This window comes from Ambystoma mexicanum, chromosome 5p, assembly GCF_040938575.1.
Source record: "Ambystoma mexicanum isolate Mex_15411 chromosome 5p, UKY_AmexF1_1, whole genome shotgun sequence".
Lineage (NCBI taxonomy): Eukaryota > Metazoa > Chordata > Amphibia > Caudata > Ambystomatidae > Ambystoma > Ambystoma mexicanum.
Window position 1 is genome coordinate 890,959,662 of NC_090930.1, and position 16,360 is coordinate 890,976,021.

The 16,360-nt window shown below is 45.6% G+C and overlaps 1 protein-coding gene across 1 annotated transcript in view; it reads left to right on the top strand.

The window, feature by feature from the left end:
* The window catches only part of PKD1L1 (polycystin 1 like 1, transient receptor potential channel interacting), a 2,330,280-nt gene that overhangs the window by 1,621,793 nt on the left and 692,127 nt on the right, over positions 1–16,360 (top strand). The window contains exon 40 of the mRNA XM_069613333.1: positions 12,207–12,291. Coding sequence (XP_069469434.1) covers positions 12,207–12,291 — 85 coding nt within the window. The remainder of the gene's footprint in view (positions 1–12,206; positions 12,292–16,360) is intronic.

Genomic DNA, 16,360 nt, shown 5'->3' on the forward strand with positions numbered 1-16,360 from the left:
AGGTCCAACAAAGTCCAACTAGAAAAATAGCAAACAGTTCATTATTACTTGGCGTCTCCAACTGCAGTGTTTCGCCACTTGGAGCGCGAGGCAGCTTCCTCTTGCTGACTAGAGGTTTCGGATGGAGTTTCTAGGCTGAGAGAAGCAGGGGGGACAGCCAAATAGCTTCACTTGGCATCCACTTGGGTGCCCGCGCGGGTGCGCGAGCCTGCACCAATTGTAGTTCACAGGCAAAGAAAGGGAGGAGCCAAATGAGCGGGTAACACGTTGGCATCTCCAACTGCAGAGTTTTGCCGCTTGGAGCGCGAGGCAGCTGCCTCTTGCCGACTAGAGGTTGCGGAGAGAATCCAGGCCGAGAGAAGCAGGGGCGACAGCCAAACGGCGACAGCCAAACGGCTTCACAAGCTTCACTTGGCGTCACTATTGGAACTTTCTTTATTGGAACTTTCTACTAAAGAAGGCCAGAAGGCTGCAGAGGAGCAGCCAAGAGACATGTTATTTTTCCCTTGCAGTAAGTTTTGTAGTAGATAGCGTGAGGGTCAGATTAGGTTTTTGAAACAGGGCGGTGAACATTGATTTTGACATCCTGACAATGACTGTCCCATTAGTTACTTTTGATGAGACAGGGAAACCTCTCATACAGTTTGGGCTAGTGAGGCATTTTTTCCCAACACTTTTATTATTTGAATAAAAGCAATTGTGAAACAACCAACACTGTGTCTATCTCCTCACTCCGACCCCTCACATATGGTGTCAGAGTGGGATGCGGCCTAGTTGATACAAACTGGGTGACCCATCCAAGAGACATGATTGATCAAGGTAGACACAAGTGATCACAGTTCAAGGGTGATTTAAACCTAAATTTAAGATGGGAGTAAGCTACAACCATCAAATGAAAATAAGGCGGTCCTAGTGGCGTTGTCAAATAAAAAGGGTCTATACTAAGAAACCCATTGCCAAACTTTACAACTAATACAAAAAGGGGTGTGGGGTGGTTTTCAGCAGAAGAAAGAAGTGTTCACAAATAATATGTCGGGATGCGGTAGCTTGGGTCTCCCTTCCCCACATTTTGAGCACGGGGTAAGGCGGTATTAGGCAGAAACCTGTGCAGTTCCCTCTGGGACCACTGCAAAAGATTTAGGACTACAGGTGTTTGGCAGTAAACCCACTTGGTAGCAGTCTGTACCACACAGATTCACTTGGTAGCTGTGGCTGAGCAGTCAGACTTCCCTCAAGAAGAGTTGGGCAGTATACAGAGTATTCACAATAGGTCAAGAGAACACAGTAGAACAAGTAAACACTGACCTGGGCTTGGTGTAAAAGAGATATAATTAAAAAACCACATCTAGAAAAACACACAGGCACTAATAGTAAGCAATTCAAAAACCCGGTCACTAAAAGATATACACTCCCTTAAAAGAATAATTAGACAAGTCTTAAGTAAAGCCCCACTTATTTTCAGACAGCGGTGAGCGCTTAACGTAGATGGCACTCTAATAGTTTGTTTTTAAAAAGGGAGAGAAGAGCAGAGAACAAGTTGAAACAGATCCCAACACTTTTATCAGAACATAACAAGAGAGGAAGGCAAAGTAAAACCGTGACGTTAGAGTTCAAGAGGCCGAATCCACTTCAGAGGATCCAAACGAAATGTGTCCAGGGTCAAACGGTTGCAGTGCACAAAAGTCTTTTAAAGGTTCAAAAAGGAGTTGGACCAAAGAAAGGGACCAGATAGAGGGTCAAGGCGGCCAGCCCAGTCCAGAAGGTTAAGGGGTTATTATTACCTTGTAGCAATCTTTAGAATGGGAGGCCTGACGGACACGGTACCTTGAAGTGGTGAGAACGCTCCAGTGGGGGCAGTTGTTCCTGGCAGCCGGTGCAAGTCGGTGCTTCGTCCGGGGGAAGGGAGGATCTCGTCGTGGAGGAAGACAGGAGTCCATTGCACTGCCAGGGAAGAAACCAGACGCAGAGTTTCTCAGGTACAAGGAGCGGTCCGGTGATTCGCGGTTCAGTGGTGAGTGGCTATCCGGCTGCCGGGGTGCTTGGCACAGGCAGTTCGACCACAAACCGGGCTGGGGTGCGAAGAAAGAAAGGTAAACTGGTTGTGCCCACCAGTCAGGGGAAGAAGCCTCTCCAGCCGGGAGATCTTCTCTGTCGTCGGGAAGTGGTGAGTCGGTTCTGCAGGGCTCCACCGGTGGTGTCTCCGTGGTAGGTCGGCTCAGCTTCTCCCTCGTCGGATTCTCAGGTCCTGTGCCGACTTCTGAAGTTCCAGTCCCCAAAGCCCTGCTTTTATGCAGAAAACCCCCATTCACTCAGCCTAGCTGTCACTCAAACATGCTAAGTGGTGAGCCGGCTGGCTCACCACTTGGGCCAATCACACAAGAGTGCGACCTGAGTTACCAAGGTAACTCGGTCCATGATGCCTAAACCCCCTCCCACACCCCCTGTGATACCCAGACAGAGTGGCACCACTTTTGGAGGCTTCTGTGGAGAAGCCCTCCAAAAAGTGGAACAAAGGGCTCGACTTGGGTTGGAGTCACAGTAGAGAACACAAACGCCATTTTTGAATCAAGTCTTGGCAAAAAATACCAACCGGAGAATTAATATTAATTAAATAAACCCAATAAACTAATATTAATTAAATAAACCCAATAAACTCAAACATGCTAAGTGGTGAGCCGGCTGGCTCACCACTTGGGCCAATCACACAAGAGTGCGACCTGAGTTACCAAGGTAACTCGGTCCATGATGCCTAAACCCCCTCCCACACCCCCTGTGATAGCCAGAGAGAGTGGCACCACTTTTGGAGGCTTCTGTGGAGAAGCCCTCCAAAAAGTGGAACAAAGGGCTCGACTTGGGTTGGAGTCACAGTAGAGAACACAAACGCCATTTTTGAATCAAGTCTTGGCAAAAAATACCAACCGGAGAATTAATATTAATTAAATAAACCGGCGGTATGTTCGAGGCTATGAGAATTAAATAATTAAAGTTGGTAGCCTCGAACAATGGGAAAATCCCATAGGAAAATATTCACGGTCGAATATAAAAAGTAGTTTCCACTGCCACCAGCCAAAACTCGATCAGGGGGGACGGAGACGTGCCCCCCCGACTAACAGACCCCGGGGAAATCCAATTGCCCCGACCAGTACGTCCACAAGATGATGGTTTGTACTGGTGTCTGTTAATAATTTGGGACTAGTAAAGCCAATGGTGACTTTACATGCCCTGGGAGACAGTAGTCAGTCCCAGGGTATGGAGTCTATGGTGGGGTGTCACTGACACCCCTGTGTTACTGCACGGAGGGTGCTGTGTAACACACGTAGGAAAAACACGAGACCCTATGGAGATAAGGACCCCATAGCCCATAAAACACATTACCAGTCAAAGGAATACCATAAATCATGTCCAAGAGTGGGAGAAAAAGAGTCTCACTCTTGGCAGGAGGACAAAACAAGCTCCAGAAATCCAGCAAAGCTGCTGGGGGACTCACTAGGTTAGGAAATACTGCCTAAAGAGAGAATTCTCCCTAACAGGCGGGATCTTGGGGCTTCCCCTGCACGAGACAACAGTTCCACTTGCAGCTATCGGGGCCGTCGATGGCCAAATCTTGTTTCTTTTGAAAGTCTCCTGCCTTTGAGGGCCTGACATATTCAAATAACAAACAAAAATAAGTTAAGTTCCAAATATTCAACGGATGATTCTCTCACCCTTGGGTCCCCCTCTTCTGGGCATAGAACCTTCTTGAATCTCAGCCTCCCTCCACAGAGTTCACTATGGCTGTTCCTTTCGTCATAAATCTTAATGTCTTTTTAAACAGTTCCAGTGGACATCCCTCGGCCAGGTTCACTTTTGTCAACACACTGTTTCTTGGGACTTTAGACTTTGCCCCCTCCTCGTTCGCATCCCTCTTCCGGGTTAACTCTTGACAACTTCGCATTCACATTTCTTTTCAATATTTATGGGATTAACTTCCCTTGTTTCTTTATAGTTCTTAGGTCAAAGGCGTTCGACTGTATAGGGATTTTGCTTGACTTTCTGTATGACAACTTTGACCTATCTTGGCGGCTCTCCTATAGCCTTCTGGTATCTGTAGTTTCACTCAGACGGGGATCGACCTGAGTTTATCGGAGCAGCACCCATGTGATCCCAGTCCCCTTCTTCAGCTAGTTTCCCCTTTACAATTTTACAGTTCTTTATCCTTTGCCACTTTGCGTCTTTAATTCACCACAGCCCGGTTCTTATCAGCGCTCTCCTCAACTCATCTTCTTAACTGGAGTCAAGGCCGGTACCACGGAAGCAGGAGTCTCACTCGCTCCGGGTTTATCAGCATCGATGAGCTCTGGGTACCGTTGACATCTGCGCCAGGACACTTGTGCTATTGTCCTCCGTTTTACGATTCCTTCTTACAAGGTTTCTTGGGGTTTTGTCGAGAAGGGCAAGGTCGTGTCTCTTCTCCTCAGCCTCTCGATCTTTTCCGCCTTTCTCCTCCTCTTGAATTGTCGTGTCTGGATATCTGTCTCGTCGTGCGGTCTTACTTTTTCGTAGTGTGCTCTCTTGCTCCACCTTTTAACCCTGTGGGGAAAGGAAAGGGCTGTCAGGTGAGTGTGATTCTTGTCAATTGCCTGACTTTGCCCGACGCTTGTATTTGGACATGTCAGGTAAACTGCTCTGGTGTTAGTCTGTTCTCTATGTGCAAAAGTGTTTGTGTTGGAAAAGTGGGGGGGCAGTGTTTTTGAATGTCCTACGGAAGAGGATGGGGAAAAGGTGTTGCAGGAAGGGGGATAACTGCTTCTAACCCTTCGGTGTCCAACTCCCTGAGGATCCTCCATACAGGTGCTTTTCCCTCACTGGTCCACCCCCAGGAACTGCATCCAATAGCGATGGTGGTGTTCTGGCCACCTGGATGACATGCCCCTGGGGACTAGGTAGGAGACACCTTCATGTTTCTCACATACCTCAGACGACCAGTCCTATGGTCATGGCATACGGTCACAAGAGCGGGGTCAGTTGAAAACCCTGAATCATGACACCACTTAAACTTTAAAGAGCTTGTCTTCCAACCCTTAACTTCCCAGGCCCTTCTTTCAGTAAAAAAAGCTGTAGAGGAAATAGTTATCTTTTTTGCCGTAGAGAGTATTGTGCTCCTGGCCGAGATAACATTCTCATCTCTTTGTAGCTCTGAGTAAATGTTCCCGCCCATGTTGCCATGTACATTATGCCAGCCGGGGAGAATGATCGGAAGATGGGGGGAGCAAGTTGCTGCCTCTTTTCTCCAATGGAGACGTAATTATATTTGTCCTCTTAAACCTTTTGACAACCCGATTAACCCTTTAAGTGCCATGGGTATTTCCCCCCAGTGCCAAGGCCTTTTTTGGTGATTTCGGTATGTGACCATTCAAAGCCTTGTAACTTTTTTGATACATTAGAGATATCTGCCAAATTTTGCTCCTGTTTTCCCCACATGTAGGCGGTCGTAACGCCACCCAGGAATCCTAGGTTGCTGTAGGGGGGTGAGAGAAAATAACCAAAAGGGGCGAAAATGTTGTGTTTTTTAAAAAGATGCAAATAAAATGATGTACAAAGAAGCCTGTGGTTAATTCCTTGTAAGAGCTAGGAACAAATGGTTTGCTTGCTCTGCTGAATTCCCCAATTTCCTGGCTTTCAAGAACAGGTTGAGTGGAAAGGAAAAAACATTATTTTGATGTGGTTATCAACCGTTTTGTGAGAGGTAGGCGATTTTGGCCAATTGGACATGCATGATTGGAATGGAAGAAAAGGGTAGGAAAGCCGAATTGGAGGACAGAAAGGCATATATTTCTGAAACGTAGACAAAATTCCAAGTTTAGGAAGGGGTGATTTGCGTAGGTCGGGCAACAACTAGGTAGGGGAAAATGCCAGAGATTGGGGGGAAAAGCGGGAAAATGACCAAAAAAAAGGGTATGTGTTGGACATGGTTGGCTTGGTACGGCAATGGCTTCTATGAATTTTGAGAAAATAAATGCTCTGCTACATTCCCCTGACTCTTGCAGTTAGGAAAGCACACATTTTTTGTAGTGTTTTACAAAACAAGCAATACCACAAGCCAAACACTGAGCCATGTTACACAGGAGTTTTATGCTCACGGTCTGAACAGATGAACTTAGCATCTGTAAATCAGGAAAGCCAATGTGGTGAGGAAACGGCAAGCATACATTTTTTGAAAGAGCACAGGCAGACCTTTTCAAGGGTAGGTGACCTGTGCAGGTTACAAAAGTGTATGATGCCTAAAGCAGCGACTAAATGAAGGTCATATTTGGGAAATGAAAGGGTTGTGTGACAAAAGGCCCCAGCAAATGGGTCAAAACATTATTAAAACCACACAAACACAACAAATGTTATACCTTCCCGTGTTCCCACACGTGTACCGATGAAAACGGTACCTCACAAGTGTGGGTGCACCTACCTGGGCGCCAAGGGGGAAGCTGAACACACCCCTAACCCCAAGTCTTTACAGACATCTGAATTTCACGATTTTTCCAGACGGGCACACCATACAGATATGGGCCTCGGGTGTCCAAGTTTCCAAGGAAAACAGGGAACCCTATGCATTTCTGAAAAGAGGACACCCGTGGGAATCCGCAGAGGTATGATTTGTGCAAATCGGCCCAGAATGTATTACCTAGACACCCCTGCAAAGTCCGAAATGTGGGGTGGAAAACGCATTTTCCGCACATTTCACTTGACTCGCCCATCGAAACACGTCGCCAACAACACATGGCCTACCGTCCCGCGTTGCCACAGGTGTCCCGTAGAAAACGGTACCTCACATGCGTGGGTGCACCTACCTGGGCGCCAAGGGGAAAGCCTAAAACACTGGTAACCCCAACTCTTGGGGTTACTCAAGAAAATGGAAAATGGTGTTACGCATTTTAGGGGGCGCTGTGGGGCACCCCAAAGGGACGGGCAATTTTCTAATGGGATGGGGCGTTGACATCCCCCACCCTCCCACCCGCAACGGAGTAGGTGTCATGTCATGCAGCCCTCCCTGGGACCAGATATCTGCTCCTAGGAAGGGACGCCTGAGCCAAGGGAGGAGTGCAGGACAGCCACCCTTATCTGCCCCCGGGGAGGGCTAGATGAGATGGGCGGCCCCTCCAATTGGGGTGCGGGTGGAGAGGTGCACCCCCCTTCACATTAGAAAATTCCCCAGAGGTGTAAGGGGCCTCTCAGCCCCCGCTAAAGGGCAGCCTGCTATTAAACCTGCCTTGGCGCAGAGCGTCACATTGGTGTGCCAGTCTGGCCCCAGGGTGCCCAACCCTTACTGCCCCACCCACTGGGAAGCCTGTCCCACAATTTTTGATGGCCCTTTCCCCTCACCCCAAATGGGTGGCCGGGTCACCTCATGCAGACCTCCCTGGGCCTCCTACAAACGGCTGCGTGAGGTACACCCCCCCTCCATTTGGGGTAGGGGGGAGAGGGCCACCAAATATTTGTGGGACAGGCCCCCTGGTGGGTGGGGCAGTAAGGTTTGGGCACCCTGGGGCCAGATTGGCACACCAATGTGCCCCTCTGCACCAGGGCAAGTTTTGTAAACAAAGAAAAAAATTGAAAATGCTATACTACACTTTAGGGCGGGCTGAGGGGCACCCTAAACCGCCAGGTACTTTTCTAATGTAATGGGGGTGACTCTCTACCCCTCCACACCAAATGCAGGGGGAGCATCTCATTCAGCCCTCCCTGGGGGCCGATAAGAGGGGGGCATCTCATGCAACCCTCCCTGGGATCAGATGCCCCTTCCTAGGAGCAGATATCTGCCCCCAGGGAGGGCTACAAGGGGTGCCCACATTTCCCCTTGGGGTGAGGGGGAGAGGGCCACCCCCCTTTTCTGTCAAATAAATCCCTGGTGGCTAGTGGCCCCCCCTCTCCCACCCAAAATTCCCTTTTGTTATTTATTTTTCTTTTTGTTTTTGTTTTGCCCCCTTCCCTGGCTGGGGGCAGATGATCAGCCATTTGCCCCCAGGGGGGCCCTAACCGGCAGGCCCCATCCTTTGGGGGGCCTGCACTCTTATTCCTGGTGGCCCTCCCCCCAAACCCTCCACCCCCGAATTGGATGGGGGGGCCACCTCATGTACTCCTGCCTGGGGGCATAAATCTGCCCCCAGGGAGGGCTACAAGGGTTGTCCCCCCTTTCCACTTGGTGTGGGAGGGGGAGGGCCACCATCATTTCAGGGGGGCAAAAAAATCCTGGGCCCTCCCAAACCCACCCCCCATTCCCGTTGAATTCCTTTTTTTTTTTTTTGCCCCCTTCCCTGGGGGCATATGACAGCCATCTGCCCCCAGGGTTGTACACATATGTGCCCCCATGCTTTTGGGGGTGGGGGGTCGGGGGCTGCTTACTGTAAGCAGCCCCCACCTCCGCCCGCATTCAAAGACATCCCTGGTGTCTAGAGGGCATTGCTGCCCGCGTATCGAGCGCCCTGCCCCCGATTTGCGGGCAGCAATGCTGTCACAAAGGGTGTCTTTGGAAAGGGCACAATCTCCCCTTTCCAACGACACCTCCCTCGATCTCCGGCTTGAAATACAGCCGGAGATCGAGGGGGAGAAAGTTGAAGACTCTCCTTCTATTTTCTCTGCAGCAGCCCGAAATGGCTGCTGCGGTGAAAATTACTTTCACTTTCACGTCGGCGTGCTTTATGCAAGCCGACGTGGAACTGAATGTAATCCAGCCCCCTGGCAGTGAGGGGGTCCTCACACAAAACGAAGTGCCAAGAAGGACAAGCTATCTCGTCCTTGGCACTGTGAAAGTAATTCCAAGGACGAGATAGCTTGCCCTTGACACTTAAGGGGTTAACATCAAAAGAGGCGAAGAGATGGGGCACTTGATATATGAAAGCTTATCAGAATTTTCACCTAATTCCATCCAGGGAGAGGAACTAGATTCCAACATTGAGTGTGGCCTAACCAGAAGAGAGTCCGTAGAGGAAAAGGATAACCTTCCTAGTTTCTTAACACACCAGGAAGAACTGTTGGGAATAATAAAACCTCCTCAGCGCTCTCAGAAACCAGAGGTCCCTCCCAGAACTTTTAAAGCGAGAGAGTCGTCATCCCTTCCAATAGACAAAGAGGAAGAATCTGAATCCTTGGCTTCCTATGACGAAGAAGACTGATGGTCCTCTCGAGATAACCCAAGAGAAGGACAATGGTTTTGATGAAAATCTTGAAATGAGTCATCAGAAGACAGATGATCCTTTTTTTGGCTATCCCTGTTCCAAGAGGAAGATCCCGAGTTCTGTCTTAGAATGGACCAACAAAGAAAAGAGAAGATCTCCTTCCCAAATCATCCATCGAGAGACCTTGATATGTTGTCTGCTCGGACAAACCCATATCTGTGGTCCAGGAATAAAACCATCTATAGAATCCCAGCCACTATAAAAGGAATATCTATCTGAGCTCAATTCGGCACCAGCTGTAAAAAGTCAGCAATACAGCAATATGCCCTAAGTTACTACCTATGGGATGGAGGAAAACGGTGAGAAGGGAAGTTGTATGTATACACGGAAATGCATGCTGGTACCCTGTGGCTAAGATCAGCATCATGGGAACAGTCTTGGATCGTAACCACAATGATCCCCAAATTGCCGGTCCCCTTTATCATTGGTAGTGAATTGCCTGAGTTCTCACAGTGGATCTCACAGATAGCGACAGGGGAACTTGGGGGAAGAACTCAGCGGCTATGTGGACTCCAGGTTGAGGATCCATTCTGTACAAGATCACCAGAGATCTTATTGTCTTCCTTAGAAGGGGAAGCCATTGATTTAAGGGGGATGGTATGCAACGAACCTAGGGGTTACGTCCCTGTCTGCCAACAAGAAAAGACTGCCCCAGTTATTAAATACTGCTACGGCCAAGAGATGCTTGCAATTTCCCCATTACAAAAAATCCTATATCAGTTCAACTAAGATATATGCATGGATGGGAATTCATTCCCAGACCAAATGATGCTTCAACTGTGACAAGGAAGCCCTGCATGGATGCGGGAGAGATGTACCAGCAGCATTCTAGCGGTTGCTTATACACTGAAAATATTCTTCCAATATAAGTAAATAAACAAACAAAAGAGAAGAGAGACAATATTTTAGAGCGAGAAGCCGTTTTAGTAATAGGAGAAGCAGCAGCAAGAGGAGTTGTCGAGGTGAATGAAGCCAAAGCAATAGTGGCTTGAAAAGGACGAATCGTGTAAGAAAAGAGACAGGAGACACATGTGCATTACGGGATGGCAAGGAAGAGGAAGAAAAAGGCAAAGCGCAGCATATGAAATGAAAGCCAGTACATTATTACTGAGACCGGCGGGGAAATACTTGGCAAGCTCGAGAGATGGCAGAAACCAGGGATCTGTTAAGTGATGCCGCTTTCGTTCTTATAAAGAACAGAAGCATAATGGACAGCCAACCACGATCCTAGGATGGGTGACAGAGCCAGCTGCTGAGTCTCCGCTGAGTACCACATCCCTTTTGGAAGCGACGCACCATTCATTAGAAACCCAGTGGCAGCTATTAAAGCAGCAACCGTGTGCAGGAGGCCTTGGATATTTTAAAAGGAAAATCTCACTAACAACTGGGGTTTGCCTAGTTGATTCCTGGTTGCCAGCCCAAAGGAGAGACCGGTTGTTGGATATCTCTTTTTATTCAAGTGACATCCCTGTTCTCTTTTGTTGTTTACTTTTGGCTTTGATTATGTAGCTTACAGTATTTTTTCATGCGACCTCTCCCTTTTGAAAGATTACATTTGCTTCTTTCAGTTATTGCCCCCTCTTGACTTTGCCAATGTGGGTTGCAGTATTCTCTTATTTGACATCTGCCTCTTGGAAGATTTCATTTGCTTTGCTTAATTATTGACCCCTCTTGACTATGGCAATGCTGGTTATAATACTTTCCTGCTCGCTTAAGTTTAAAGGTTTTGTATTCAAAAGATTTACAGCTGCCCAGTGGTCTACTTTATAGCGCCCCAAGGGTTACCTCTAACAAGCCAACACACTGTCATGTTCTGGCGGCTCCTGTGGACTCGCTACTACTGCTTCTTTACACGTCGGGCCCTCACTGACGTTTGACAGCTTTGCATCAGCTTTCTCTGTTCGCGGTGACTGTCGATGGAGCCTGCACGCTTCAGTGAACATTTCTCACCGGAGCAAGATGCAGGACACAGAGAGCCTCTCTCCTTTGGGGCAGCCAGCGTCCACACTGCTTCCTGCTGCGCATCCTCTGCATATGCCTGGGTCTCCGACCTTTGCCACTTTCTCAGCGTGGCGTCCAGCTAATGTAAAGGTGCCGTCCCAGACTCTTCTTCCTACTGCTGCTACATCTGCTGGTCACGCTGTTCACACTGCTCTCTACTAACCTGCACCTTAAGGGCCGTTAAATATTTAAAGGTACCCCTTAGGTGTGGGTTGTTAGAAAAACGAGACTGCTCACTACGGTTTAGCAACTCTGCACCCCTCTGCCTCCTCTCAGTACTTTGAAGTCTACAATGTTCTTAGTTGTTATGAGATCATTTAATTTACCTTGTTTAAATAGTTTACAGGCTATATTTTTAAGGGGAGGTTTTAAAGGAGGTAATGATTTTCTCTTGGGTTTATCCAAACCTAATCAAATACCACAACTACTAAAAGTATTTGCATTATCTCCCAGTTTCCTTTTTACATAATATTCCTGTTTACAAAAAAGATTCTCATACTTTTTATCTTGGGTAATTCTGGGAGAGGAAGCCTTACTATGACAACATGCCATCAGAGATTCATGTGTTCGGGAACTTTCACCCTCAGAAGAGGATGAATACTCCGTCCCCGCTGATGGAGTCCTCATTGATGGCCTTCTCCTCCCATGTGATCCATGCAGCTAATACCACCCTCAGGGTTTGGATTGGTTAGCGATTGCCTTCCCCTGGCCACATCGGAGGAGACTGTAGGCTGGGATTCTGTGAGGATTCTGCAGGATTCATCACAGCACCCACTGATGTAGATGATCTTATGCCTATAGACATTCTTCATAGATGTCAATAAGAAATCTGTCGTATTTGGATAGGTAAGTGTGTACATGTATTGGAGCATTTTCATATATGGTATGTTGTAGGGTTCAAGTTGGTATTTGACATTTTTGCTTATGATATTCTATTGGTCAATATCAGGCTATATGCAAATTGTCTATTCTAAAGTCTCTGCTTTGCTTTGTATGCAGGTTTGGCCCAACAAAATGCATTCTGTGGCTCCATGCATTGTTCTTTTCTACTGTGTTCTGCATTTTCATTGTGCAGCCTTTTGTGGTAAGGCAACATCTTAACTCTGACATATAGAGCTCATGAAATACGTTTTATTCTGTTGACTGTGGTATATCGCTTGGAACTGAAATTCTCTGTGATGCCTAAAATACCTGAGATGTGAGCTAAAAAAATGTAATTTTCTTAGTACATTGCACTTGGAATAATAAAAGTTCTCTCGCAACCTTACTTTTCTCACCAGATTATTCACTTTAAAGTCCTAGGGCCATTCCTTTAAATTTCAGGTTACCCACTCATGCTTCTCACACAAAAACCAATAGAAATATATTTTTGAATGCATGCATTTTGTGGTCATGTTTATAGGAAAGGACTCATTTAGTCGACTAGAGAATTCCACATGCCTCACATACATTTTTGCTCTTGGGCTTGCATTGTGTCCATTTGCTTTATCTGCAATAAACTATTTGAAAAATATCATTGTGCCAAAAACATTCATCCACCATCCATCATATATTTGTTTATATATGTTGTGATAACTTTGGCATTTGTATAGCACACATCTGATAGAGCGCAGTTTACAAAATGGATAGATAGAAGTTTTGCAGCAAGGTGAGAAGCCAAGACCTTTGGAAGTGGACCACATTCGTATCACAATGAGACTAAAATGGGTTATATGCCTGGTGTAGGTTGTAGAGTGTGTGAAATCAGAATGAAGACTCAAGAATTCTTTGCTTCGACACTATGCAATAACTCAGAGGTCAGATTAAGGTGCTTTATTGCCTTTCCAGATAGCTGTGATGTAGGATTAAACCAGATGTTGGTAAAACCACACGGTTTTGGGATGCTGACCTTAAGTAACAGTTTAGCTCTTGACGCTGTAAGAGTGGGAAAGGATTTCTTGTCTACATGTGAAATGGTGGCCGGCTCCTGACGACCCCCCAAATGTCTCTCTGGTTTCTTCCAGTTCCAATGCTTGGTTATACAGTTTAAATTTCAACTTAAACAACAAAGAGTCTCTTTATTCTTCCTCTTCGTGTATCATAATTGTCTCAGACTCTTGCAATCGAGCCGTGATTAATCCACACTGCACTATGGATTCTCTCACCCCTGAATAAGTTTGGAACCGAGGTGGATGAAAGTTGTTGAGGGCGGGGAGGAAGGATGTTGGACGTATGTTAAGGCAGAGAGCTCAACATTGGAGTGATGAGCAAGGGACTACAAAGGAGAACAAGGAAGAGGTTGCAAGAGATAAGGAAAATAGTGCAAGTGAACAAGTGGGTGAGGAGTGTGAAAAGATTCAGAGTAGGCAATGAGAATTTTGGAAATATGGGATCAAGGAGGAGGACAGAGGAGGGACAAGAAGTGCCTGAGGGGAAGTAGGACCTCCATCTGCCAGGATGTGGTTAGGGGAAAATCTCTGATATGAAAGTATGGATCCCAGGGTGGGAGTAGGCGCGGGAGCGAGGTGTAGCAGCAAAGAGGGTGTATGACTGACCTAGTTGAAAAGAGTGGAGTCTGTAGACCACTGCTCCCTCCCTCCTGGGCCAGAAACCATGCTCTCTAGGAGGCCCGCCATCACCTGCGAGGTTCAGAACAGAGTGGTCCTCCCCACCAAAAGAATCTTGGACTGGAGATGTTGGTTCTCCCCTGGAACCAGGTAGAGGCCGCTGTGAGGAGTCATGAATGAAAGCCAGGCACATAGTTGTCATGTTTTTAGTTAAAAACAGGTTGTAGAACGTATAGCCACACCTATGTAGAATAGAAGTGAGGAAAAGTAGATGATTAGATAAGGATGTAGGATTTAAAGGGTAAATTTGAGGTGCAGGGGGAGAGAAACTCAACCTTGGCAACTAGGTTGGAAACAACAAGATAAAAGGTGGTTGTTCCCAAAAGTTTTGGGAACTCCCGTCCCCTGCACACTATCGATCTTCTGTGAGAACAGAACAATAACTTGCTTGCAGTTTTGTAATTAATTCCATAAATCATGTATGTATCATTGTTGAGTCTTTTATAGCAAAAAGAAACATTTCTTTAGACAAAGAGTTTTTCCAAACTTTAAACTAGTTTATTATACATAATATAGAAAAGTGCCCAACGCGTTTCGAGTTATCCACTCTTCTTCAGGGGCAATAGCTCAATTTCTTAGATTTCTAAAGAAAGCAGAAACATAATAATCAAAACTTGGTAACATAATCAATAATTAACTCAAATATCTACATTTTAAACAACATGTTTAGTACAAGCAGGATGAGGGGACTTTTATTCAACCTACGTAGACCATTTGTTTTTGGAGCTAGCGCTCAACTCCATTTAATACACATACCAGTTGACCATTATTAAATTCAGAAGAGGTAAATAATAGATATGAATCGATGGGTGTTCACAGAATTCTCTATCAGAGGTATGTAGAAGTGGAGATTTGGCTAAGTGTAGGCACGTTCATTTAGTCTCCATTTTTACAGATTTTTAAACATTAATGTCATAACCCTTTATAAAGGATCTGGCCGCACATACATAGAGAGAGAACTTGGGTACATAGTTATGAGCTCAACTCAATATGAGTTAGTACAGCTGGATAAGAATCTTGTGCTTACTTGTGAGATTTTTAAAAAGCTCTGTTACTGCATAGAGGGAGCTGATTTCTACAAAGGCTGGTCTCGGGAGAGACTGCTTGCCGGTGTTTTAAGGTTCCAATCAAAAGTACCGAAGTATTCTTCTGTACCCAAGTTCTCTCTCTCTATGTATGTGCGGCCAGATCCTTTATAAAGGATTAAGACATTAGTGTTTAAAAATCTGTAAAAAAGGAGACTAAATGAACGTGTCTCCACTTAGCCAAATCTCCACTTCTACATACCTCTGATAGAGAATTCTGTGAACACCCGTCGATTCATATCTATTATTTACCTCTTCTGAATGTAATAATGGTCAACTGGTATGTGTGCTAAATGGTTTTAGGCTCCAGTTTGAGTTCTTAATTTAAGAATGGTCAACTATTGTGTGTATTAAATTGAGTTGAGCGCTAGCTCCAAAAACAAATAGTCTACGTAGGTTGAATAAGAGTCCCCTCATCCCGCTTGTATTAAACATGTTGTTTAAAATGTAGTTATTTGAGTTAATTATTGATTGTTACCAAGTTTTGATTATTATGTTTCTGCTTTCTTTAGAAATGTAAGAAACTGAGCTATTGCCCCTTAAGAAGAGTGGATAACTCGAAACGCTTTGGGCGCTTTTCTATATTATGTATAATAAACTAGTTTAAACTTTGGAAAAACTCTTTGTCTAAAGAAATGTTTCTTTTTGCTATAAAAGACTCAAAAATTATACATACTTGATTTATGGAATTAATTACAAAACTCCATGTTTTTGGTTAAAGACATTTATTAAATAAAAATGGGTTGGGAAAATGCCTCTCTGGCCCTATTCTAAAGAGGAACTTCCCTACCTAGAAACCAACAACTAAGGATCAGGATGTGTCAGGATGTCAGTAACTTAAAAGCCATCCTTGTGTCCAAAACGTCCTAACCTGACCCTCACACTACAAACAAAACGGTACAAGGAAATGTCTTTAACTTGATGTTGGCAAAAGTGTTCAAAACCAAAAGTATAAAAATGACTTCACCGAAAATATTCTCCAAGGTAAAGATCCTTGGATCCAGAAGGTGGCCCCATTCCGCTGGATATTTATTTAAAGAGGATGACAAAAATGTCGCTTTAGCTAATAGTTCCTTTGTGTCTTCACTGGACTCATAAAGTTCTTGTCTAAGCGATATGTTCTGTAACAATCTTTATGTAGTATTTCTTGTAACTTTGCAGATCGCCTGGTATACTCCCCAGCCAAGAATCTTTAAATAATTACAGCTGCCTGTGTACTCGCCTGCCAGGACTTCTTATGCGTTTCACATTTCTCTGGCTATACCACAATAGCACATACCATAAGGTGCTTGGAATATCGATCTATGGTAACATTTGCTCACTCTTTTTCCCCACATTGGCATCTCATGCATCTGTACTTGATTTGTACGTTTCCTTTTCTGCGTTCAAACATTCTTCTTATTGAGTGTTGAATTTGTACTTTGCCTTGAGTGCATTCAAACAAACTTCGGGTATTTACTGC